A 23043-nucleotide genomic window follows, 5' to 3' on the forward strand; every position below is an offset into this window, starting at 1 on the left:
AATTCAATCCTGTAGGAATGAGTGGTCCTAGGGATTGGCTTCTGCACAGATCACTTTATCCACAGCTCCTGTGGGATACAATGACAAGGCAAAGGCCTGATTGGGAACTTGTTCCAGGCACATGGGTGGGAGAGCCCTTGGAGAGTGGAGGAGGGGTCCCCTCTGCACTGGCCAGAAGGCTCTCTGCAGAGGAGCTTTCCCTCATCCCAAAGCCACATTCAGAGGATGGGATCCCTCAGCACACAATTTGTGTGTCACTGTGACTGTGTCCTTTGTGTCCCTTTTTAGGACTCCAAGTGCTTTGAAGGGATTGATGTGGATTTTAAAGAACTGGCCTATGAAGTTCAGAAAACCCCAAATGTAGTTGAGGCCACCAATAAACCAGGTCTGTCCCAACAGCTGGAGGACATTCAGAGGAGGTAGGTAGAAGGTCAGTCCCAGGATTTTGTCAGAGGGAATCAGCTCTAAGAAGTTGGTTGATATTGTGCTCCAAGGCTGTTTCTGAGGCTGTGCATTATCTGCATTCACAAATCTCAGCCTTTCTGACCTTTCTCAAGTCTTTTTACTTGTGACCCATCACCCTGAAACTCCTGAGTGGAGTTTGGCTTTGTGTAGGGGCAAATTCTCATCCTGACTATTGATTTGCACACGTTAAGGGCCATCCAGGTGGTTTGAACAGCTCATGGCCTCACTGCCACCCAAACACAGTGTCTGAAATAGCTGTATAAGGGTGTGAGAAGAGGATCTAGTTTGGATAATGGGAAGAAATCCTGCCTCTGAGGGTGGGGAGGCCCTGGCACAGGTTGCCCAGAGAAGCTGTGGCTGCCCCATCCCTGCAAGTGTCCAAGGCCAGGTTGGACGGGGCTTGGAGCAACCTGGGCTGGTGGAAGGTGTCCCTGCCCATGGCAAGGGGTGGGACTGGATGGATTTTGAGGTCCCTTCCAACCCAAACCATTCCATGATTCCATGATATCTGCAGCAGAGCTGAGCCCATGTTCTTTAATTTACAAAATTATCCCTGTGTGTGACACAAGGTGTAACAGCTCCCTGGGAAAGACCTGAGTGTCCTGAGACGGAGACACTGCTCACTTAACATATGAATGCACCTGAAACACACTTCAAAGTTCCCGTGGAGCTGTTCTGGCAGTAACAGCTCTCCATTTCAAATAAAGATTGGATTTTATTTTCAATCGGATAAGGCCAATGTTCCTCACAGAGAATGTTATTTAGGAACTTTGTAAGCTCAGCAGCAGTTTAGCATGTGAACACTGCAAGATTCATTTTGCAGATCGGAGCAAACTGGTTTCCTTTCATGCTTTGCAAACACAAAAAGCTGAGTTGGTTGGAATCAGACTTTAAAATGTGGCTCATTAGAATAAAAGCCGTTCTGGAAATGCTCATCCCCGTGTGAAACCACCTGTGGCAGTTTAGAGCTTGTCTAAAACAGTAGGTCAGACTGCAAATCTTTCCAACCTCTTCTTCCACCTCTGTTTCTGCTTTTTTATGAGGCTGCCCTGGCTCTTGGGTGTTTGACCCCGGAGTAGAGAGTGAACTGTGAGTTACTTAGTGCTGTGTTGATCTGTTCAGGAATACTGGAGGGCAGCTGCAGGCTCAGCTCGTGCCTTGGATTTCCCCATGGTGGGGAGAAGCTGCTTGATAAGCCAAAGGGCAGCACGAAGCATGGAAAGATCTTTAGCCCCCTGTCCTGGGCTCTGTTCATCTGCTTTGTCTCCACAGGTTGTCTCTGTGTGAGAAGGCTTTGGCTGAATATCTGGACATGAAGAGGTTGGCCTTTCCCAGATTTTACTTCATTTCTTCCACAGATTTATTGGATATTCTTTCCAACGGCACTAACCCACACTCGGTAAGCCTTGGAGTGCATCAGCTTTGCATTTTGCAGCTGTCAAGAGCGTCACAGTGGAAAATGCAGTCTTGAGACTCTGCAGTGTCCTTTCTGGAGGACTTTTTCTCCCACCTTGATGTGGATTAACAATTCTTTCACAGCTCATCTTCATCTGTCATTCTGGACAGGCAGCACGTGCCCTGGGTGTTTTCTGATCTAACTCTGGTGCTGCTTGTGGAAGGTTCTGGGAGCTCTGCACTGAGCAGAGCTGTGGTTTTGGTGCCATAAAAACTGGGGGTTTGTTTCTGCTGGGACACAGCAAGGTGGGAGGAAACCACCTTGAAGGTCTCATCCAAAACTTGAATCCCAACCTGGGATGCCACTAAACAGCATCTGCTGTTGGAAGAGCCACAGACTGGTCATTCCAATGTGGAAGTGTTGATCACTGGTGGCTTGGAAAGGTCCCTTTCTTAGGGCAGAAAAGGCATTTGCTAGTAACTGCTTCTTCCTTCCCCCTTGCGAAGGGCTTTGGGGTGTCCTGCTCGTAGGGGCAGGGAAGCACAGCACCTGGAGGGGGTGAAGCACGTGCTGGTCAGACAGTGGCTGTGGCTCAGGGCCAGGCTGTGTGTCTGACCCTCTGCACCACTGACTGAGCAGGCTCCTCTGCTCCAGGCTGGGCTCCTGGGATGGTGCCTGAATGCCGGGTGGGGGGAATCACTCCAAACACACCATTCCAGCTGCTGTCTTGGGAGGATTGCTGGGCCATCCTGGGGAGGAACTGGTAGGAACCTTCCTGTTGTAGGAAGTGGCTTCCTGCTGTTCCCAAGGGTCAGGCACCTCTATCCCCCATGGGCAGAGCTCAGAGGATTCAGTCCTGTGGGTGCTTTTCCATATGGAGCATGGCAGTGTTGGGGTAGGTTATTGGTGCTGCTGGAGCTGTGCCAGGAATCCTCAGCTGCTTCTCTTGGCAATGCTGTGCCCTGACTTGCCTGGTTTGGGAGGCATCATTGGTGTGTAAACCCAATCAACATGTTCACAGCAAATGGAGACTGTTGGATAAGGAATCAATTCCTTATTCCACCTTTCAGTAGTGAGTAATCTCTCCTTCTTTAAGCTTTTCCTCATTTTCTGTGTTCATATGAGCACGTGAATGGGGCAGGTTTAAAAATGCTGTTGTTGCCACTAAACTTTAACTTTGCTTGGATCTGTTTTCTGCTGCTGGGTGATTTCAGCCCACAGAGTGTCATAAATACACAGCTGATTGATACTTTAAATGGAGAGAAAGAAAACACAGGAAGCAGAGGAAAACTACTGTGCTGAAATGCTCTGTGGAGTAAGAAGAAATTCCTGGCACTTTCTGTTATTCAAAACTATATGCAGTAAAATCAAAGCAAATGTCAAGTGGGATCATACCTGGATACACTCTCAGCCTTTTCACTGTAGTTTTAAAGCCTGATAATTCCTAAAGGAGGATTAAATACACAATGATATTTATCCGCTTGAACTGGATATTGAGCTGGGGCAGAGTCAGGGGTATTCCAGGCTCCAGTGGCAGGAATGCTCCGAATACTGGAGCACAGCCAAAGCCCTGAGACTGGCCAGGGGCTAGCAGTGGACACTGGGAATTGCTGAGCAGAAACTTCCAGATGTAGGAAAAGGTTTCTATGGTTTATGTGAGATTTGAAAGCAGATGTGCTTATCTGGGAGGAGGCTGAGTGCCTGTTGCTTCTTGATCCACTCTGCATCTTCCAGGATTGGGCCCTGCTTGATCACAGGTAAGAAGATTGATGAGCTGTGTCCACCTCATGAGGAAGGTTGGAATCCTCTGGGGCTCAGTGAGTGAGAATTGAACAAACAAGTCACAGAATCATAAAACAACCTGAGCTGGAAGGGACCCACAAGAATCATTGAGTCCAATTCCTGGCCCTGCACAGGGCACTCCAACAATCCCACCCTGTCCTTGAGAGTGTTGTCCAAACCCTCCTGGAGCTCTGGCAGCCTTGGGGCTGTGCCCACTGCCCTGGGGAGCCTGGGCAGTGCCCAACCAGCCTCTGGGGGAAGAACCTTTGGCTGAGATCCAACCTGAGCCTGCCCTGACACAGCTCCAGCCATTCCCTGGCTGCTGTCCCTGGTCCCCCCAGAGCAGAGCTCAGTCCCTGCCCCTCCTCTTTGCCTGCCCAGGAAGGTGGAACTGCACTGAGCTCTCCCCTCAGTCTCCTCTTCTCCAGCTGAACACACCAAGTGCCCTCAGTGTCCTCACACGCCTTCAAATCAAGGCCCTTCACCTGGCTGGGACAGCTCTGGGACCTACCCTTCCCATGGGAACACCAGTCCTGGAGAAACCTGCCTTTGCTGCAGTGGTGTGTAACACACAGGGATTCAGCTGGGTGTGATGTCCTGCTCTAGAAGAAGCACCAGTGACCTGCTCTGCTGGTGTTGGGAGCCTCAGCAGCACTTCTGGTGTCTCCCCCTTGGCTTTGCAAACTCATCCAGGTGTGAACAGGACAGGACTGAATCATTCTGTTCCTTCTGGAAAAGTGCTTTTGGTCAAGGTGGGGGTTTTGTGTGGGATGTTGAGCTGTTTATCCTATGTCTTACGCAGAAATAGAAATCTGGTTTCTCCATGAAGGAAAATCCAGGGCTTTTCTTCAGTGCAAAATTGATTTCTAGGAGGGAAAAAGCAGAAAGATTCTTAATGAAAACTCCACAGTGTGCTGAGAACAGGTTGAGGTGGAGCAATGGATGGAGATCTCTCTGCACTACATGAAGGGAAATTGGGACTAGAGAATTTTGTGATGTTTGAATGGTTTCTGAGCTTTTCTCCTGTGGGGGAAGTTTCAGGATTTGTTAAGGCATGTCTATCTAAATGAGGTAGAAATAGGTGGAGGTACTGAGAGAGACAGCAAGAGGCTTGTACTGCAGCATAATGGCAATGAGTGAGGAGATGTGGTGCTGGCAAGTGCTGTTCCAAGTCCTTGCTTTGTGAACGTGGCTGTGTCTGTCACATGCAGGGTGACCTCAGTTCTGCTTGTCCTGTCTCTGTGACTTTATTTATACAATTCTTTTTGCAGGTGCAACGTCATCTTTCCAAACTTTTTGACAGCTTGGCCAAGGTGAAATTCCAAGTGGACTCTGAGCAAAAGGCAATGAAGGTTGGCCTGGGAATGTACAGCAGAGAGGAGGAATATGTCCCCTTCAGTGAACCCTGTGACTGCAGTGGGCAGGTGAGAGCGAGGGCCTTGTGCGTTCAAACTCTCTGTGGAATCTGCTTTTCTACCCCTTGGGTGGCATCAGTGGCCAAGACACTGTAGAGCTTCACTGCTCTTCCATTATGAATGAGAAAATCTGGAAGAGGTGCTGTGTAACTTTAATCCCTCCTTACACCACAGCTCTAGGCCCACTCTGGATGGATCCTCACTAAGTGGGGCAGAGGTGGCCCAGCCCACAGTGCAAAGGAGGGGTTTTCTATTCTAATTGTTATAAGATGTTTTGAGAGTTACTCTTACCCTCTCAGTTGGAAAAGGGAAGCATATTGAAAACAGATTAAGCTATTCCATAGTGCCTCTGCACGGCTACCTTTGGAAAGAGAAGGGTTTTTTCCCATTTTCCAGATCTTTCTTCTTTCTTAGGATGAAGTGCAAAATTTAAGAATCAAACTACTGCTCAGCTTTTCTGTCCCTGTAGTTGCACTTTTCTCCATGGACTATTATAAGAAGCTAAAGTATGTAATACCAGCTCTGAGCTCCCTGGTGATGGAGCTTGGCATTTAAACTGTCCTCTCAGCGAGGGCTTTGCCTGTGAAATACTAAATTCAGCAGGAATTGTGTTCCCAGGCTCTCTCTTGCTGCTGGCAGATTGTGCTCAGTCCCACGAGTGACTCTGTCATGGCCTGGAGCTGGAACATGCTGAACTAAATTGCTCCTCAGTGGAGTTCATTTTGGTTCCTCCTAAAGCTGGAGTTCCACAAAACCTACCGTGTCCCCTTAGTGTCTGGAAAGAGATGCTGATCCTGCAGGAGCAGAACTGGCTGAGTCCTGCAGTCCAAAGGAGGACAGAGGCATGTTGGACTGCAGAGCTGAGCTGCTGCTCCCATTCTCTGGGCCACTCATGACCCAGGAGGAGCAAACCTGTTCCCGAGGTTTCGTGTCTCCTGCAGGTCGAGGTGTGGCTCAATCACCTGCTGGACACCATGAGGGCCACGGTGAGGGACGAGATGACGGCGGCTGTCACGGCCTACGAGGAGAAGCCGAGGGAGCAATGGCTCTTTGACTACCCTGCCCAGGTACCTGCCAGCGCTCCTGGGAAAGGTGGGGTGTGGCTTCCCCTTCCATCCTGCCCTTCCCTGCTTTCAGTCGTGGCCTCTGGCTATGGCTGGGGATGTTTCTGGCCTCTGCTGTGCTGTCCAGGAAGGAGGAAGGGCGAGTTCTCCTTTCTCCTGGCAATCCCTTGATGGATTCCCAGGCTGAGCTCTGTGCTCTGATTGGAGCTCCAGGCAGGATGCAGTCCCGGGACTTGGGCAGTGGCTGCTGCATCCTGGGGGTCATGGGAAGCCCGTACACCCGGAGAGGTGAGAGGTGCCACAGAAGAACAAAGGATGAAGCCTGATGAGAGGAAAGAGCCCCTTGGATGCCCCTCTGACAGCCTCATGGTCTCCAGTTCAGCCTCCCATGTTGTCAGACATGGGAAAGGGACTCACTTCCTGAGGAGCAGCTGCTAAATGTGTCTGCCCCTGACAGGGTGTTAAATGGATGTCATGGGGCAGGTCCCCCCCTGTCCTGTGTGCTGTGACACTGTGGGACAAAATACTTAATCTTATGTCATAGATGCTTCATCCTTGATCTCCCTGTGGATCAGAGACTCAAATGTGAGGAAGCTCTGGTGTTTCCCTGATACTGAGGCAGACTATTTTTCCAGGTGGCTCTCTCCTGCACCCAGATCTGGTGGACAACCGAGGTGGGGATTGCCTTTGCCAGGATGAAGGAAGGCTACGAGAAGGCCATGAAGGAGTACCACAAGAAGCAGGTGGCCCAGCTGAACAGCCTGGTGACCATGCTGCTGGGGCAGCTCTCCAAGGGCGACAGGCAGAAGATCATGACCATCTGCACCATCGACGTGCACGCTCGGGATGTGGTGGCAAAGATGATTGCCCAGAAGGTTGGTGTTCACAGCTCAGGCTGGTCCCGTGCTGGGCATTGGAGTGGGGATTATGGAGGGGTAGAGCAGGTACAGACAGATCACTGCCTGACACAGTGGGAGGCACATGGCTCTTCTTTTTATAGCTCCCTTGCTCTGGTGTGGGGCCAGAGGGACCCCTTTGGGACTCCCTTGTCTGTCACTGCTCTCCCCCCGCCCACTGCCCTGTCATCAGAGAATCATGGAATCATTTGGCTTGGAAAGGACCTTAAAGCTCTTCTCATTCCATCCCCTGCCACGGGCAGGGACACCTTCCACTAGCCCAGGTTGCTCCAAGCCCCGTCCAACCTGGCCTTGGACACTTCCAGGGATGGGGCAGCCACAGCTTCTCTGGGCAACCTGTGCCAGGACCTCCCCACTCTCACAGGGAAGAACTTCTTCCCAATATCCCTAACCCTGCCCTCTGTCAATGTGAAGCCATTCTTCCTTGTCCTGTCACTCTGTCCTGTCACGTGACATGCCCTGTCCAAAATCTCTCTCCATCTCTCCTTGGAACCCCTTCGGGCACAAAAAGGCCCCAATTAGGTCACCCAGGAGCCTTCTCTTCTCCAGGCTGAACAGTCCCAACTCTCTCAACCTTTTCTCATAGCAGAGGTGCTCCATCCATCTAATCCCAATGTCCCTGACACTGTTTCATGTCCAGCTCTGCAGGTGGGTGGGAAGGTGCCCTGGGTGTGCTGGGTTGTGGCTGTACCCTCCTTTGTGTCCTCCCAGAGGCAGCTTCAAGGCACAGCTGGCCTTGATGGTGCCTTGGCCCAGTTTGGGATGCAGGTGTCTGTCTGTCCACCTGCAGGGCTGCTGCTGGTCGTGCAGAGTGCTGGCCATGGCTTCTTGTCCCCTGTCCCCTGGTGCTGTCTGAGGCCCCTTCCCTGGCTAAGCAGCCTCTGTCCCCTTTGCTCACCCTGCATTGCTGAAGCCTCTTCATGCCATGCTGCTTCTTAAATCTCCTCTCCAGGACTCTTGGTGCTGCTCTTTCTCTTGGACATTCACTTTTTCCTCTCCCATGGATGTGCTTGCTAATTTGGTCCTGCCCTCTGCTGATGGGAAGTGGGGAGGTGACATTGCTCACCCCCCTGCCTTTGCAGTGACCAGTCCATCCCCAGTGACAGCTCCATTGCAGTCCCTGAGCTGTGTGTGGCCCCCCTGATGGTGCCTGTGGGCTCGTTGCAGGTGGACAATGCCCAGGCATTCGTGTGGCTGTCGCAGCTCCGGCACCGCTGGTCAGACGAGGAGCAGCACTGCTTTGCCAACATCTGTGATGCCCAGTTCCTGTACTCCTATGAGTACCTTGGCAACACCCCTCGGCTCGTGATCACCCCCCTGACCGACAGGTGAGTCCTTGGGAAACACCAGCACAGCCACGTGGCTGGAGGAAGAGCTGCCAGCTAAAGAGGGGTTTATTTTGGACACCCACACCCCTCTGGTTCTTTGTCTGTGTCCCTGCAATCCTGTGGCAGAGCTCCAACTCTCACCTGTTGTTACAGAATCACAGAATCAACCAGATTCTGGAAAAGACTTCTGAGATCGAGTCCAACCCATGACCCAACCCCACCTTGTCACCCAGACCATGGCACTGATGCCACATCCAGGCTCTGCTCAAACACGTCCAGGGACGGGGACTGCACCCCCTCCCTGGGCAGCCCATTCCAAGGGCTGATCCCTCTCTCTGGGAAGAACTTCCCAATGTCCAACCTAAACCTACCCTGGTGCAACTCAAGGCTGTGCCCTCTTGTCCTACTGCTGGTTCCTGGGAGCAGAGCCCGACCCCCCCCGGCTGCCCCCTCCTGTCAGGGAGTTGCAGAGAGTGAGAAGGTCTCCCCTGAGCCTCCTCCTCTCCAGGCTGAGCCCCCCCAGCTCCCTCAGCTGCTCCTCACAGCACTTGTGCTCCAGACCCTTCCCCAGCCTCGTTGCCCTTCTCCGGACACCTGGTTTGGGATTTTATGGTGTTGCCCCCTGGGATGTCTGTGCCTCAGATCCCAGGGTGGGATTAGACTCCCAGATGCTCACTGTGGGTGTCTGCCTGGGCAAGGTGTCCACACCCTGCAGGATTGGTGAAGTCCAGAAGCTTTCATCTCATCCTGAGGAGACATTTACCACTTGGTTCACCTGTCTCAGTGGGGATACCTGGGATGATGTGACATGCTCTGAGTTGTCCCACCTGGATTTCAGCTGCCAGTCTGGATGTGTGCAAGTCTCCTGTGGATCCCTTGTCATATCTTTCCACTCTCTGTGATGTTTCAGGAGCCATGAGCATCTCAGGTGGCTCTAGACCCCACGTTAGTCAGCTAAACCAAGCCCCCGTGCACTCTCAGGTTTTGTTGGCCATGGTGACCACAGTTCTGTGGCTTGTACAGAGGGTGCAGACACCCACATGTGGGCACCTCTCTGGGGTCCATCATCAGCCCGATAGAGTAGCTTTGGGACCTGATGCAGCCTTGGATGGGAACATTTGTAGGCCATCAGAGCAGGCATTTAACCATAGTGGGGAGTGGGATCCTTTGGGCTGAAGAGCACTGGGCAGCAAGAGAAAGGTCTTTCGGGAAAGCTGATCTTTCCTTATACTATCTGGGACATACCCAATGTCAATGAGTGGTGTGAGGATCCAAAGAAAGCACAGCCTGGAGGTGAAGAGGTTGGGCAGACCCCAGTGGAAGATGAGTATTTCTTGGATTTAAGGAACAGTTGAGGGAACTAGGATTGTTTAGCCTGAAGGAAAGGAGACTCAGGAGGGACCTTTTCACTCTCTACAATTCCCTGAAAAAAAGTTGTAATGAGGTGGGGGTCAGGCTTTTCTCCCCGGTAACAAGGATGAAAGGAAATGGCCTCAAGTTGCATTGTGGGAATTGTAGATTGGATTTTAGGAAAAAAATTCCTCACTGAAAGGGCTGTTAAGCATTGGAACAGGTGGAATCGCCATCCCTGGAAGGGTTTCAAAAAACACATGGATGTGGCACTTGAGGACATGGTTTAGTGCTGCACAGAGTGGTGATGATGGGTTGATGGTTGCACTTGGCGACCTTAGAGGGCTTTTCCAACCTTGACCATTCCATGATTCTGTGGGGAAATCACAGCAGGGCAGAGGTGGTTGTTAATGCCTAAGAGGACTTTCAGCTTGTACATGGGCCCTGCTCATGCAGAGCTTTCCCAAGAAGGGCTCAGGGCTCTCTGGAGCTCATTGCCCAAGTGCCCTGCAGCCCAGCAGTGACCTGTGGGACCCAGTCTCAGTCTCTTTCCCTTTTCCTTCCTCCTTCACCCTGGAAGGTGTTACATCACCCTGACCCAGGCCCTGCACCTGACCATGAGCGGAGCCCCCGCGGGCCCTGCGGGCACCGGCAAGACGGAGACAACGAAGGATTTGGGCCGAGCCCTGGGCATGATGGTGTACGTGTTCAACTGCTCCGAGCAGATGGACCACCAGGTACTGCTGCCCTGGGCCACAGGGCTGTGTCACAGAGTCACAGAGTGTGCTGAGCTGGAAGGGACCCACAAGAATCATCAGTCCAGCCCTCAGCCCTGCACAGGCCCATCCTCAAGAGTCACCCCCTGTGCCCCAGAGGATCAGCCAAACCCTCCTGGAGCTCTGGCAGCCTTGGGGCTGTGCCCACTGCCCTGGGGAGCCTGGGCAGTGCCCAACCAGCCTCTGGGGGAAGAACCTTTGGCTGAGATCCAACCTGAGCCTGCCCTGACACAGCTCCAGCCATTGCCTGGCTGCTGTCCCTGGTCCCCCCAGAGCAGAGCTCAGTCCCTGCCCCTCCTCTTTGCCTGCCCAGGAAGGTGGAACTGCACTGAGGTCTCCCCTCAGTCTCCTCCAGGCTGAATATGTGGGGCTGGAGGCGCTCAGGGCTTGATGAAACCTGAAGGATGAGGGTAATCCAGCTGAGTTTGCTTAGATTGATTCTCTCCTCAGATCCCTGCTATGTTCCTTTCTGCTAAACACCTTTTTCTCCTCCTCCCTTTTCTCCTCTAAGACTTACACAAGATTCTTCAGGAGGTAGAGACTCAAGCTGAGCTCCCTTCCCTTCCTTTCTGGAGGTAGAGTCCATGTGAAATGCTTTGAAAATTTTGACCTGTTCAGTTGAGACCATCCCGGCTATTTCCTCTCAGCACACTCCAGGCTGCCATTGGGGAAGGACCTCTCCTGGTTTTCCCAGGATCCTCTCCTGGGATAGGGCCAAAGTGTGCTGAACCTTGACCTGGGTTTGTGGGGCTGAGCCCTGTGCTCTGCCACGGTGCAGTGGGTTTGTGGCTTTGAATCGTATTTTATCCAGCTCAGGTCTCTCCTGAAGGGGGGCCATCAGTAACTCAGCCCACTGACCTTTAAATGGAACTGGAACACAGAGATGTCAGAGAGGGCAATTAGAAAATCAAGAGGCAAACTGTGCAGAGCTATAAATATTGTAATTGAGTTGTGCCTGCTGCTCCCATGCACTTTCCTAAATACCCACAATAGGCTGTAAATTGCTATAAATAAACAGGCTGGGAAATAAAATATATTTTTTGCTGGAGTTGATTCCACTTGTGATTTTACTCTTGTAATTTTATTTTATTTTTTTTCTTTTCAGTCTTGTGGGAATATTTACAAAGGCCTTGCCCAGACGGGAGCTTGGGGCTGTTTTGATGAATTTAACAGGATCTCAGTTGAGGTGCTTTCGGTGGTTGCTGTCCAGGTAAGTGAATAAATACAAATTAGGCAGAGCTGTGCTGCAGCCTTTGGCATGAGGGTAAATATGGCAAGTGCCTGTTGCCAGTCTCAGTTTGTGAGGGCAGCTGAGGGATATACCCTGAGATTAATCCCATGAATGTCACAGCATGGACAAAATGCAGCAGTGATGTGCTGCAAGCATTTTTGCCATTTCTTTTCTTCCTCCAGTCACAGCATTTGTGTGGAGGCAATTCTTTACAGCTTTTTCCCCCAGATCAGCGCCCACCATGTCTCTACCTGCTCCTCCTGAGCATGACACTCATGACATTGATGTGCTGGGGGATAATCTCAGTGTATCACTGCAGGGAGGAGATCTGCCCTGACTCATGGCTGCTGCAAATGCCACCTGGGGAACCGTTTCTGTGAAGGGGAGGATGGTGTTTGGGGCAGATCCATGGGCTCCTGGACTTCTGGGGGTTACTTATTGCCTCCAGTCAGGTACAGGCTGTGGGTCATGTTCAGCAAACAGGAATACACTCAAGAGTCATTTTCTTAGTGCTTACTTGTCCCCAGGGTGTGGAACTCCCTTCTTTCCTTCCTTTCTTCCTTCCTTCCTTCCATTCCTTCCTCCCCTTCCTCCCCTTCCTTCCCTTCCTTCCTTCTTTCTTTTCCTTCCCTTCCTACCCTTCCTTCCATTCCTTCCCTTCCTTCCATTCCCTTCCTTCCCTTCCCCTCACTGGCCCATTGGGAAATCTGGTAATGTTTTACAGAGGGGAAAGAACTATGGGAGGAAACTCCCCTGTCCAGGAAATGAGGAGGGGGCACCAAGGAAAGCCCCATGGGTGTGAGTCGCTCCTGGCAGGAGCTGAAATCTGGGCAGCCCAGGTATGACCACGGGGCAGCAGGATGAGAGCAGGCCCTGCTGCAACTTCTGGCTCATGTTTTGAAGGAGAACTGGATCTGGGATTTGTCCAGATCCTGAATCTCATGGGAATCTGCTGAAAATGCCAGATAAATCAGCTGCCAGAGGAGTTGTAATGGCAACTGCACTGTCCAGACTCAGACAGCTCCTACATGGGCAGAACTGAAGGTTTTGAGCCTTGGGGGACTTCAGTGCTGAAAATTGAGGTGTGAAGAATCCAAGTTCTTCTGGACCCAAGTGTTAGCTGAGTGCAGGTTTTGGGTTATGAATTTTTCCTAGACTCCCTCTCACTGAAGAGAGAAAGATCTAGAACCCAGAAGTTTCTAAACTTCTGTGTTTTGGTCAAAGAAGTTGTTCTGAACCCCTCCATGAACTCCATACTCCTCTCATCTCTTCCTCTCATCATTGTAGCCCACATGATGTCCCAAAGAAGTCCCCGGCGGGTACATGAGTTTGTGTGTCATTCCCTCTCCATTTCCCCTCCATCAGGTTCTAGTTTAAAGTTGTCATTGAAAAACGTCTTTGAGGATCTTAAAATAAAAAGGGAAGCTGAACAAAAGAAGCCCAGATATGACTCAACTGCTAATGATGCCCTGGCTCCTGGCTGGAGCTGTGTCGGAGGCATGGCTGTCATTCCATCATTCCTCTCCTGCCTGCTCTTAGGAGGGTAACCATGGAGATGGTTAATTGGCTGTCTTAGTCATGCAGCTTAATGTCCATGTGGGGCCTTACAGAGAGACTCCATTAATTGCTTAACTGTAAGATGGCAAACAGCAGTGAGGTGAGAGCAGTGAACAGAGGGAGTCCTCCCTCGCTCAAGTGCTGTTTGCAAGGTGATCTGGCTGTGATGGACTCTCCTGCTGGAAGGTGGGGAATGAAGTGATCTGGCTGTGATGGACTTGCTCTCATTGGAGTGGAAGGTGAGGAATGAGATGGTCTGGCTGTAGTGAATTTGCTCCCTTGGAAAGTGGGGAGTGAGAAGAACAAAACTGCCATCAGGCAAATAGAGCAGACCAGCCAATATTAGTGAGCGAAGGTGTCAGGGGAGGTCTTCCAGCTTCTGCCTTGTGGGTTTGGTTTTAAATTAGGCATCTGATGTCCCAAAGCCGTTAAAAGCAATATCAAGTGATCTGCTTGCAATTGAGCTGTGGCCAAGTTTCGTGGGAAATGCAGCTCCTTTTCTGGGCCTGCTCAAGGAACAGAGCAGGCAGAGGAGGGTTTGGGCTGTCATGAGGAGCAGTGTGGGGAGGGGTGAAGGTGGGTGAGGGAATCAGGGACTGTGTTGTGTGAGACTCTTGGGGTGACATTTGGAGTTGGCTGTGCTGTGGGTGCCTGCACAGCCCTGCATCTCCTCCTCTGCTCTGGCCTCCTGCTACACTGGGAAGTTGGAAGAGCTGGTTTAGCCTTTGGGCGTGTTTTTGCTATGAGATGTGCTGATGGAGATGATGGTGATGGGAGACTGATATTGCCACACAAATTTGCTCTAAACAGTGTATAAAGCTTTATTTGGTCAGTAAACAACCAAACCAGAGCAGTGATAATCCCCAGTTGTCATGGGCCAACGGGAGGGACAACAGTCTGGGGGGGTTTCATAACTGAACAGCAGCACTAAGCACTGCCTTGGTTCCCAGGTGAAGAGTGTGCAGGATGCCATACGGGAGAAGAAGAAATCCTTCAATTTTCTTGGAGAAGACATTAACTTGGTCCCCTCAGTAGGCATTTTCATCACCATGAACCCTGGTTATGCAGGACGAACTGAACTACCTGAGAATTTGAAAGCTCTATTCAGGTGAGTCGAGATCAAGTTTGTTACCTGTGTTATAAGAGTGGCAGAAATTGTCCTTTGGAACATCCAGGTTTGGCTTTGTTTTCTTGGGACATTCACTTGCATTGGGGATTTACAGATAGTTTCAACTTTGTGCACCAAGCCTGGCTCTGGGAACACACGGGGAGGGCAAAGGAGCTCTGTGCCTGGGACAGGCAGTGTGTGACCTGCCTCCCTGGAGAAGACCTGGAAGATAAAGCTCCAGACCCACTGCCCTTAAGATGTGTTGTCAGTACTTGCTCTGCAGTCTCTTGTTGCCTGTCTCCCCAGGCCCTGTGCCATGGTTGTGCCAGACTTTGAGCTGATCTGTGAGATTATGTTGGTGGCCGAGGGGTTCATCGAGGCCCGGGTGTTGGCCAGGAAATTCATCACTCTCTACCAGCTCTGCAAAGAGCTCCTGTCCAAGCAGGTGAGCTCACTGCTGTACCTGGGCCTATGCATTCCCAAAATCAGGAATCACAGCTTCGATTTACTGACTGCATTGGTGGCAGCTGCTGGGAGAAGGGAAGGTTTGTGGTCATCAGATCTTCAAGCTGCTTTCCTGGAGGATCTGCAGGGACAAAAGCACTTGACCAACTACATTAGTGGGAGAGATTTCTCAAAGGGCCCAAATGGCACCATGGTTGGGGTGATATTCAGTGCTTTCCAGGCTCTTGGCTCCTATTGATTTTCCTGCCGCAAGGGGTTTATGGTGACTATCCCTCTCTGAGTCCAACCTAACACTTCCCTGTCATGTCAGGTGTTGATAACAGGGTCATTTGCAGTGCAAAACTCTAATCAGATTTTTCCTTGCACAGATCAAATCTGGGTCCAGTAATGATTTGAATCAGGATTCCAGACGGAAAACCTGATCTTGGCTGTTGCAGCATGAGCTTGGGTGAGGGATGCCTTGTCACAGAAACTTTGTGCTGTGCCCTGGAGGCCTTGATGGGAGCCATGGCCTCCTACACAAAGCTTTCAGCTGTCAGGCTGGGCTCTGCAGGTCTTAACAGAGCAGAAATAAAAAGGGTTGCTTGTTGGCCTGAGTTCCTCTCAGACCCCTTTGGGATTCCTTTTGAGCAGTGTCTGCTTGGCGGACTTTCCCCAGGACCAAATGTGCCTCGTAGCCTCGTGATGGGGAGGATGGAGAACCTTGGGTGTCTGGGGCCTCAGAATGGACTAACAAGCCTTTCTGCTCAGTAGCTCCTGCAGATCCAGGGCTCTGGCTGGCCTTGCCTAAGCTGCATAAAGGCCAAGCAAACTGCTTTGTGATCTAGGGGGAAAAAAATTGCTTAGGTCTCTGGAATGCAAATCCTACTGCTGACTTAGTGCCAGCTCTGAGCCCATGGCATGGCATGAACAACTGAATTATTTGACTCTTTAATACTGCCCCTGATGGGAAGCTCACCTGCTTAAATGGCGATCAGGTAACTCAGGCTGGTGGAGGTCTCTGGCCACAACACAGATAACCCTGAGATGAGCTCAGTTGGTTAGAGCCTGGTGCAAATAATGCCAAGGTTGTGGGTTCAATCCCTGGAGGGGCAATTCACTGAAGAGTTGGACTTGAAGATCCTTGTGAGTCCCTTCCAACTCAGAATATTCTGTGACTGTGTGTTTGACTTTCAGTATTTCTGTAGCTGAGTGGTCTGGCAGCTGGGAGCTGCTGGTTCCTCACTTGCATGGTGCTCATAAACTCTTTTTAATTGATTTCTCCCTTCCCCCTGCAGGATCACTACGACTGGGGTCTCCGTGCCATCAAGTCCGTGCTGGTGGTCGCCGGGTCCCTCAAACGCGCCGACCCCGAGCGCCCCGAGGAGCAGGTTCTGATGCGCTCCCTGCGTGACTTCAACATCCCCAAGATCGTGACAGACGATGTGCCCGTGTTCATGGGGCTCATTGGGGATCTGTTCCCTGCCCTGGGTGTGCCTCGGAAGCGTGACCTGGATTTCGAGGCGTTGGTGAGACAGGCTGTGCTGGAGCTGCGGCTGCAGCCTGAGGACAACTTTGTGCTCAAAGTGAGACCAAGTGATGTTCTCTGCCTACACCAGCACCAAATCAGTTGGGTTTTCTCAACACTCTTTGCTTCTACAAAGAAGGCTCTGCACAGTCACAGAATCCCAGAGTTTGGAAGGGATGGGTTGGAAGGGATCTTAAAGATCATCCAGTCCCACCCCCGTGCCATGGTCAGGGACACAGGTTGCTCCAGGCCCTGTCCCACCTGGCCTTGAACACTTCCAGGGTTAGAGCAGCCACAATATTCCCCTTGCAGATAGACCCTGAGGGAGGACAGAGTCAGCTATGCTGGGTTTAATGCAGTTGCAGCTGCCCCTAAAACCAGCACTGCCTCGTCCCTGAGTTGGCCAAGGAACTGACTCTTGTAGGCTCATGCACATGTGGAGAGCACCCTGGAGAGCAGAGGCTCCTCAGCTGATGGCTGTCAGATGGTATTTCCAGGAGGTTTGTCTGCCCACTGAGGATTTCACACATCATAGTTAGAGTGCCCAGAGCAAAACAAACTCAGTATCAAGTCCATTTATGTCTCTGGGTCACAGCTTTCTGAAGGAGAGGCCCAATGAGAGCCCATTTCGTAGAATCACAGAAAGACCAAATAGTTTGGGTTGGAAGGGACCTTCAAGGATATCTCATTCCAACCCCCTGCCATGGGCAGGGACACCTTCCACTAGACCAGGTTTTGTAGATCTGAACTTCAGTTTGGCATCTTTGTCTAAGCTGTGGGAGTGTGTTTTCCCAGGTGGTGCAGCTGGAGGAGCTGCTGATGGTCCGACACTCCGTGTTCGTGGTGGGAAACGCAGGCACGGGCAAGTCCCAGGTGATGAGATCCCTGCACAGGACCCACCAGATAATGAAGAGACGTCCTGTGTGGACAGACCTCAACCCCAAGGCAGTCACCAACGATGAGCTTTTTGGCATCATTAACCCAGCAACAAGAGAGTGGAAAGATGGTAAATGTCTTTTCATGCTGAATCTGGGGATAAAAAGGATGTTTTTAATGGACCTTCTGAGTCCAGCAGGATGGCCAGGCCTCTGTACCCAGGTCTGACAGCGCAGGGGCCTGTGTGCTGCTCCAACCATGTGAGGGGTTGCTGTTGAAAGGACATGTAGGGTGGTTTAGCTTTTTGGTTATCAAATGGGAATTTATCCTTTTGCCATAAGGATAATTATCCTGTCCATTAACACCAGCACTTCCCAGTTCCTAACTGGGGCAGGTTGGTTTTCAGGACTGGGCTGGTGATGGAAGAGAGTTCCCTCCTACCCTATGGTGTGCACTGGGGCCCCCCAAAATGTGCCATCCCCACATTTCCACACCCGATAGCACGCTCACAGACCTTTGAGTGGTGTTTTTGCACTATCACTGTCTGATCTCTAGCACATGGCATTTGCCAGGCTGTTGATCCTGATTGCTCCTGAGGAGGACAAGTGGAGCATTTAAAACCTGCTGAAAGATTACAGAGCTCTGGAGTGAAAACGTTGGGTTGTGACTAATCTGGAAAGGCAGCTTTGATTCCACATGTGGCTGGTTTGGGACGTGGCGGGGGGAGAGGTGGGAGGATGTCACCATAAATCATCCTAGGCCAGAGCTGTGCCAGGAGATGAGCTGCCACCACCTCCCCAGGCCCTGCCACAGCCCCTCCTGCCCCCTGCTTTCCTCCAGTGCCAGGGTTAATTTCTTTTTAGTTGTTACTGGGGACCCTAAATCAAAGTGACAGAGGGAAGTGTGGGATACAGAGCCCTGCAGAAGGGCTGCATTGGGGAATGAGGGTCAGGGACTGTGGGTGTCACTGGAAAGCAGGAGGGACATGGGCAGGTGGGTGCCCAGTGGTCTCAAGCCTCTAATGTTTCAAGAGAACTCACAGGACTCCTCCCTGAGGGCTCAAGGCACATACTGTCTGCATTAACCATTCCTGAAAATGTTGTTTCTTGATGTCAAAGACCAGCCAGGCCATTTTCACCACAGCCTGACAAGAGGATGTGTTCCCTTATGAGTCAGCCCCTCCTTTTCCTCTTCCCCGGTTCATCCTGTCACTCGTTTCATTGCCAGCAGTTGGAGAGTCTGTACATGTTAGGTGGGAAAAGGTCCCACGAGGGAATCTTAAAAGTGTTTTTTGTAGAACCAAACTCTCCTTTTAAATCCCGAGACCACTCTGTGGTGTGGATGCACAAGGTTGGGAGAGGGGCACTTCCCTCCCCACTGCCATCGTGGTGTCCATGAGGGAAGCACTGATACTCTGAGACAGGAGCTGTTCTGACACTAATGGTGTTGGAGTGTTTGCCAAGTCGTGTCCAATGTGAGGAATGGAGTCAAGGCAGAGCCAGGGAAGTGTTATTTTTTGACCTGCTCTCAGAATCAGGTACCTGTGTCTGCTGAGCTGTTCTGCATTTGTTATACGCAAGCTTTGTCTCAGTCATGTAACACCACCGGCCATTCCTGACCTGGATCACAAGGGAATAGCTTGTCCTGGAGAAAAAAAAGAGAGGGCTTGTCACAATTCACCATCAGAGAGGCTGTTCTTAGTGTTTGCCTGCTGTTCCTTCATGCAGCCCAGCCTTTCCCCAGGTATTTCCTCCTGTGGAGGTCAGGGCTGGTTTTGTGGAGCTCTCATTTGCCCTGTAGTGCTGCTGCTCTATTCCCAGCTTCTTGCTCTTCTTGACATTCATTATTTACTCCCCTTGAGACACTGTATCCTCTCTGTCTCCTTGATTTCACTGACATTTTGTTCTGTCACTCAATGTCAGTCTGTGCTTGTTCTCCCCTCAATCTCACTAAAGCCATGACCCAGCATTTAATGCATCTTGATTTCCCTGATACACTTCAAATCACAAAAAAGAAATAAATTATAAGAATTTCCAAGGCATATTCAGATGGTTTTCTCTGCATTGTGTAATTCATGCCTTCTTTTGTCTCTGAATATCTGCTCTTCATTTTTCTTATCCCTTATGATTTGCAGTGGGAATGAAGCCTGTGTAGGTCTGCAGTCATTTTCAGTGATAATAACTGATAATGGCTTTTTTCTTCAAAGAAGATATCTTGATATAGTATTATTTATGTACAGATGTAAAGAGTTATGAAAGCTTAAGAGGAAGGCATAATTTTTAGTAACTTCTTAGAAAAACTTTTAAAGGAGGTGACAACTTCAGTGTTCATCAACATATTCTGTCACCTTCCCAGGACTGTTCTCATCAATCATGCGAGAGCTGGCCAACCTCACACATGATGGTCCCAAGTGGATGGTACTGGATGGAGATATTGATCCAATGTGGATTGAATCTCTTAATACTGTGATGGATGACAATAAGGTAATGGATACAAGGTAAAGCAGCAGGTATTCCTTGTCGGGTGTGATTCAGCCCAGGAGAAATGCAGGTGCTGAAATAACACCTCATGGAATAATGCAATTGTGTTCCTTCAGGTAGACCAAACAATATTGCATAAAGGAAATGGTGCATGAGGGAAATAGCTCAGAGTTTGTTTTCATTGGAATTTCCCTTTTCTGGAGAGTTGCTTGTGAGTAATAACGAATGTCCTGATCATGACTTCAGGCCCCTTAAAAATAGACTAGGGGCATAATTCTAGACCCCGAGGGAGTGCTGTGGATTCTGGGTTGAGGGAGAAGGGTCATTCTACTGCCTGTTAGAAATCATATCATAGACTCACAGAATGGTTTGAGTTGGAAGAAACCTTAAAGCTCGTCTTGCTCCATCCCCCTGCCATGGGCAGGGACACCTTCCACCATCCCAGGTTACTCCAAGCCCCGTCCAGCCTGGCCTTGGACACTTCCAGGGATGGGGCAGCCACAGCTTCTCTGGGCAACCTGTGCCAGGGCCTCCTTACCCTCACAGGGAAGAATTTCTTCTTAATATCTAATGCAAACCTACTCTTTGAGTTTGAAGCTGTTCCCTCTTGTTCTGTCACTCCAGATCCTTGTCTGAAGTCCCCCTCCAGCTCTCTTGGAGCCCCTTCAAGTACTGAAAGGCCACAATTATGTCACCCCAGAGACTTCTCCAGGTTGAACAACCCCAATTCTCTCAACCTTTCCCCATAGCAGTGGTGCTCCAGCCCTTGGAACATTTTGATGCCTGCTCTGGACTCACTCCAACAGCTCCATGTCCTTCCTGTGCTGGGCCCCCAGGGCTGGAGGCAGCTCTGCAGGTGGGGTGTCATCAGAGCAGAGCAGAGGGGCAGAATCCCCTCCCTTGAAGTGCTGGTCACAGTGTTGGGATTGCAGCCCTTTGCCAAAGAGCTCCTCGGGAAGCTGGGCTGAGCAGCCAAGGGCTGAATGCTCTTCATGGCTGTTCCTGGGCGAGCTTCAGTCTGTCTGTCTGTCTGTCTGTCTGTGTGCCACATGCAGGTGCTGACCCTGGCCAGCAATGAGAGGATCCCTCTGAACCCGACGATGAGGTTGCTCTTTGAGATCAGCCACCTGCGCTCGGCCACCCCGGCCACCGTGTCCAGGGCGGGTGAGTCCCGGCGTGAGTCCCACCCTGGGATTCTGCACGGAGCAAGCAGAATCTAGTGCTGTTAGTCAGCCTTTTGTTGGCCAACTTGGTCCCTCCTGAAAGCTCCCAGCCTGGGAGCACAGCTGCCCTTGGTGTGCAGGGTCGCTTCCTGAAGCACATGGACAAACTGAGGATCCTGACCCTGGATCCACGTGGGGACCTGTCACCATGCTGGGAATGTACCCAGAGTGCTCTGACTGCTGATGTGTGACCATGGCTCCAGCACTGCTGAGACAGTGCTCCTGCACAGCTCTGATGGATGAGGAGAGGGCCAGTCTCTATCCCAAAATGCTCCTGATCGTTGGAGAGGTTCATGGGAGAAGGGAATGAAGGTGTCTCCTCATGTCTGGGGCCCAGAGCAATAACCAGCCTCAGACAAGATCATGCTCAAAATTTGGAGCAGAGTCATGAAAAGTGTTCTGGTTTCCTGAGTTCCATCTCTTCACTCTTAATGTTTCTACTCTGCAGTGGGGCAGGAGGAGGGAGCAGGTAATGGGGCACCAGGTGTGTCTGGCAGGGTTTTAGTTGTGTGAAAGTAGCTGAGAAATTCTGCTGGGAAATTGTGGTCTCTACTGTGTCCTCACTGTATGTTCTCTCTTCCTCTGGGCCTGAAGGGATCCTGTACATCAACCCATCGGACCTGGGCTGGAATCCCCCGGTGAGCAGCTGGATTGACCGGCGAGAGATCGAGTCTGAGAGAGCCAACCTGACCATCCTGTTTGACAAGTACCTGCCAGTCTGCCTGGACACCCTCAGGACAAGGTACCACCTGGAGGCAGGGGCTCACTCACCACTTTCCAGACCAGCTGTGCTGGGCCTGTGCTCTGTGTAATGTGTGCCCAGTGTTCTCCTGGTCCCCAGGGCCCTGAGTGGTGTTGACTTCAGCTCAGAGGAACATCAGGGGGAGGGGGCAGCTGACACTCCTGCCCATCCTTGTCTGGGCACATCTGTTCCTCACTGGATAGTGACTTGATTCTGTGCTTGTATCGGTTCTGTATCTCTTGGAAAGTTAATCCAGGAGATCCTAAAGAGGAAGTCTTTCCAGTCTCCTGATGTGTCAGCCCAGACCCGAGTTAACTCCACAAGTTATTTTTCAGCAGAGCAGATTTAGACCACTGCTGAAGGGAATTTTTCCATGTGCAGTGTGGAAGATGGAGAGGTCCTCTTTTATCCTCTCCCCACTTCTTTTCTTGCCACATGTATTTTCCTGCCCCTTGGGGATGAGAAGGAAGCTGGTGTTTGTAGAAGAGGGTGGATTGCTCTCCAGGCAGTCTTCTCTTGAATTTCTTTCCTGATGCATTTGAACACAATCAAGTCAGTCTGTGTGAGCATCCAGCTGGGCATGTTTCCTGGCTGGACACCAGACTGATGAACATGAAGATCTTGGATATTTGAAGGGGTCCTGGTGCTCCTTGGCTTGAGTTACACTCAAAGTAGTGCCCACAGAGAAGTTGGGCAAGACCACAGTTCTTGCTTGTCATGATGGGACACAGCTCTCTGACCCACACAGTGGTGAGGACTGGCCAAAGGAGAGATCCAAAAACCTTGAGGGAGGGAGCTGGTACTTGGAGGGGGCCTGTGAGAGAGAAGGGAACAAACCTTTTGGCAGGGCCTGTTGCAATAGGACAAGGAGTGATGGTTTTAAACTGAAAGAAAGGATATTTAGATTAGGTATTAGGAAGAAATTCTTGGCTGTGAGGGTAGTGAGGCCCTGGCACAGGTTGCCCAGAGAAGCTGTGGCTGCCCCATCCCTGGAAGTGTTCAAGGCCAGGGCGGACGGGGTTTGGAGCAACCTGGGCTAGTGGAAGGTGTCCCTGCCCATAGCAGAGGGGTGGACTAGATGACCTTTAAAAGGTCCTTTCCAACCCAATCCAGTCTATGATTGTATGATTCTCCCATCTTCTGCTTGTTCCCCATAGCTGCATTTGCATTAAAAATGTAAAAAAAGAAGAAAAGTCAAAGTACAACTCAGTTGTCAGCCCCAACGGGGAGGGGTCAGGAGGAGCTGCTTTAGTGCAGGCAGTGCTCCTTGGGAGTGGGAGCTGGGAATCTTGCTAGGGAGCTGCTCTCTGGGTGCCCAAGCTGCTGTAGCCATTGGCAGCAAAGTCCATCTGACACCTTCC

At 51.1% G+C, this 23043-nt stretch overlaps 1 protein-coding gene across 5 annotated transcripts in view; it reads left to right on the top strand.

Moving 5' to 3' along the window:
* Nucleotides 1-23043, top strand: part of DNAH9 (dynein axonemal heavy chain 9) — a 189392-nt gene that overhangs the window by 25586 nt on the left and 140763 nt on the right. For 2 of the 5 annotated variants that reach the window (XM_039384055.1, XM_039384056.1), the window contains 15 exons: nt 289-419; nt 1738-1864; nt 4915-5067; nt 6000-6125; nt 6758-6997; nt 8207-8367; nt 10298-10454; nt 11599-11703; nt 14232-14389; nt 14696-14834; nt 16132-16419; nt 17157-17367; nt 19593-19720; nt 20773-20881; nt 21535-21682. In XM_039384055.1, coding sequence (XP_039239989.1) covers nt 289-419; nt 1738-1864; nt 4915-5067; nt 6000-6125; nt 6758-6997; nt 8207-8367; nt 10298-10454; nt 11599-11703; nt 14232-14389; nt 14696-14834; nt 16132-16419; nt 17157-17367; nt 19593-19720; nt 20773-20881; nt 21535-21682 — 2381 coding nt within the window. Of the gene's footprint in view, nt 1-288; nt 431-1737; nt 1865-4914; nt 5068-5999; nt 6126-6757; nt 6998-8206; nt 8368-10297; nt 10455-11598; nt 11704-13428; nt 13521-14231; nt 14390-14695; nt 14835-16131; nt 16420-17156; nt 17368-19592; nt 19721-20772; nt 20882-21534; nt 21683-23043 lie in introns of those variants that run through there. The other 3 variants (XM_039384057.1, XM_039384058.1, XM_039384059.1) reach the window with 3 other exon arrangements.

The sequence above is a fragment of the Pipra filicauda genome, unplaced genomic scaffold (assembly GCF_003945595.2).
Source record: "Pipra filicauda isolate LSUMZ 115617 unplaced genomic scaffold, ASM394559v2 scaffold337_size785800_pilon, whole genome shotgun sequence".
Lineage (NCBI taxonomy): Eukaryota > Metazoa > Chordata > Aves > Passeriformes > Pipridae > Pipra > Pipra filicauda.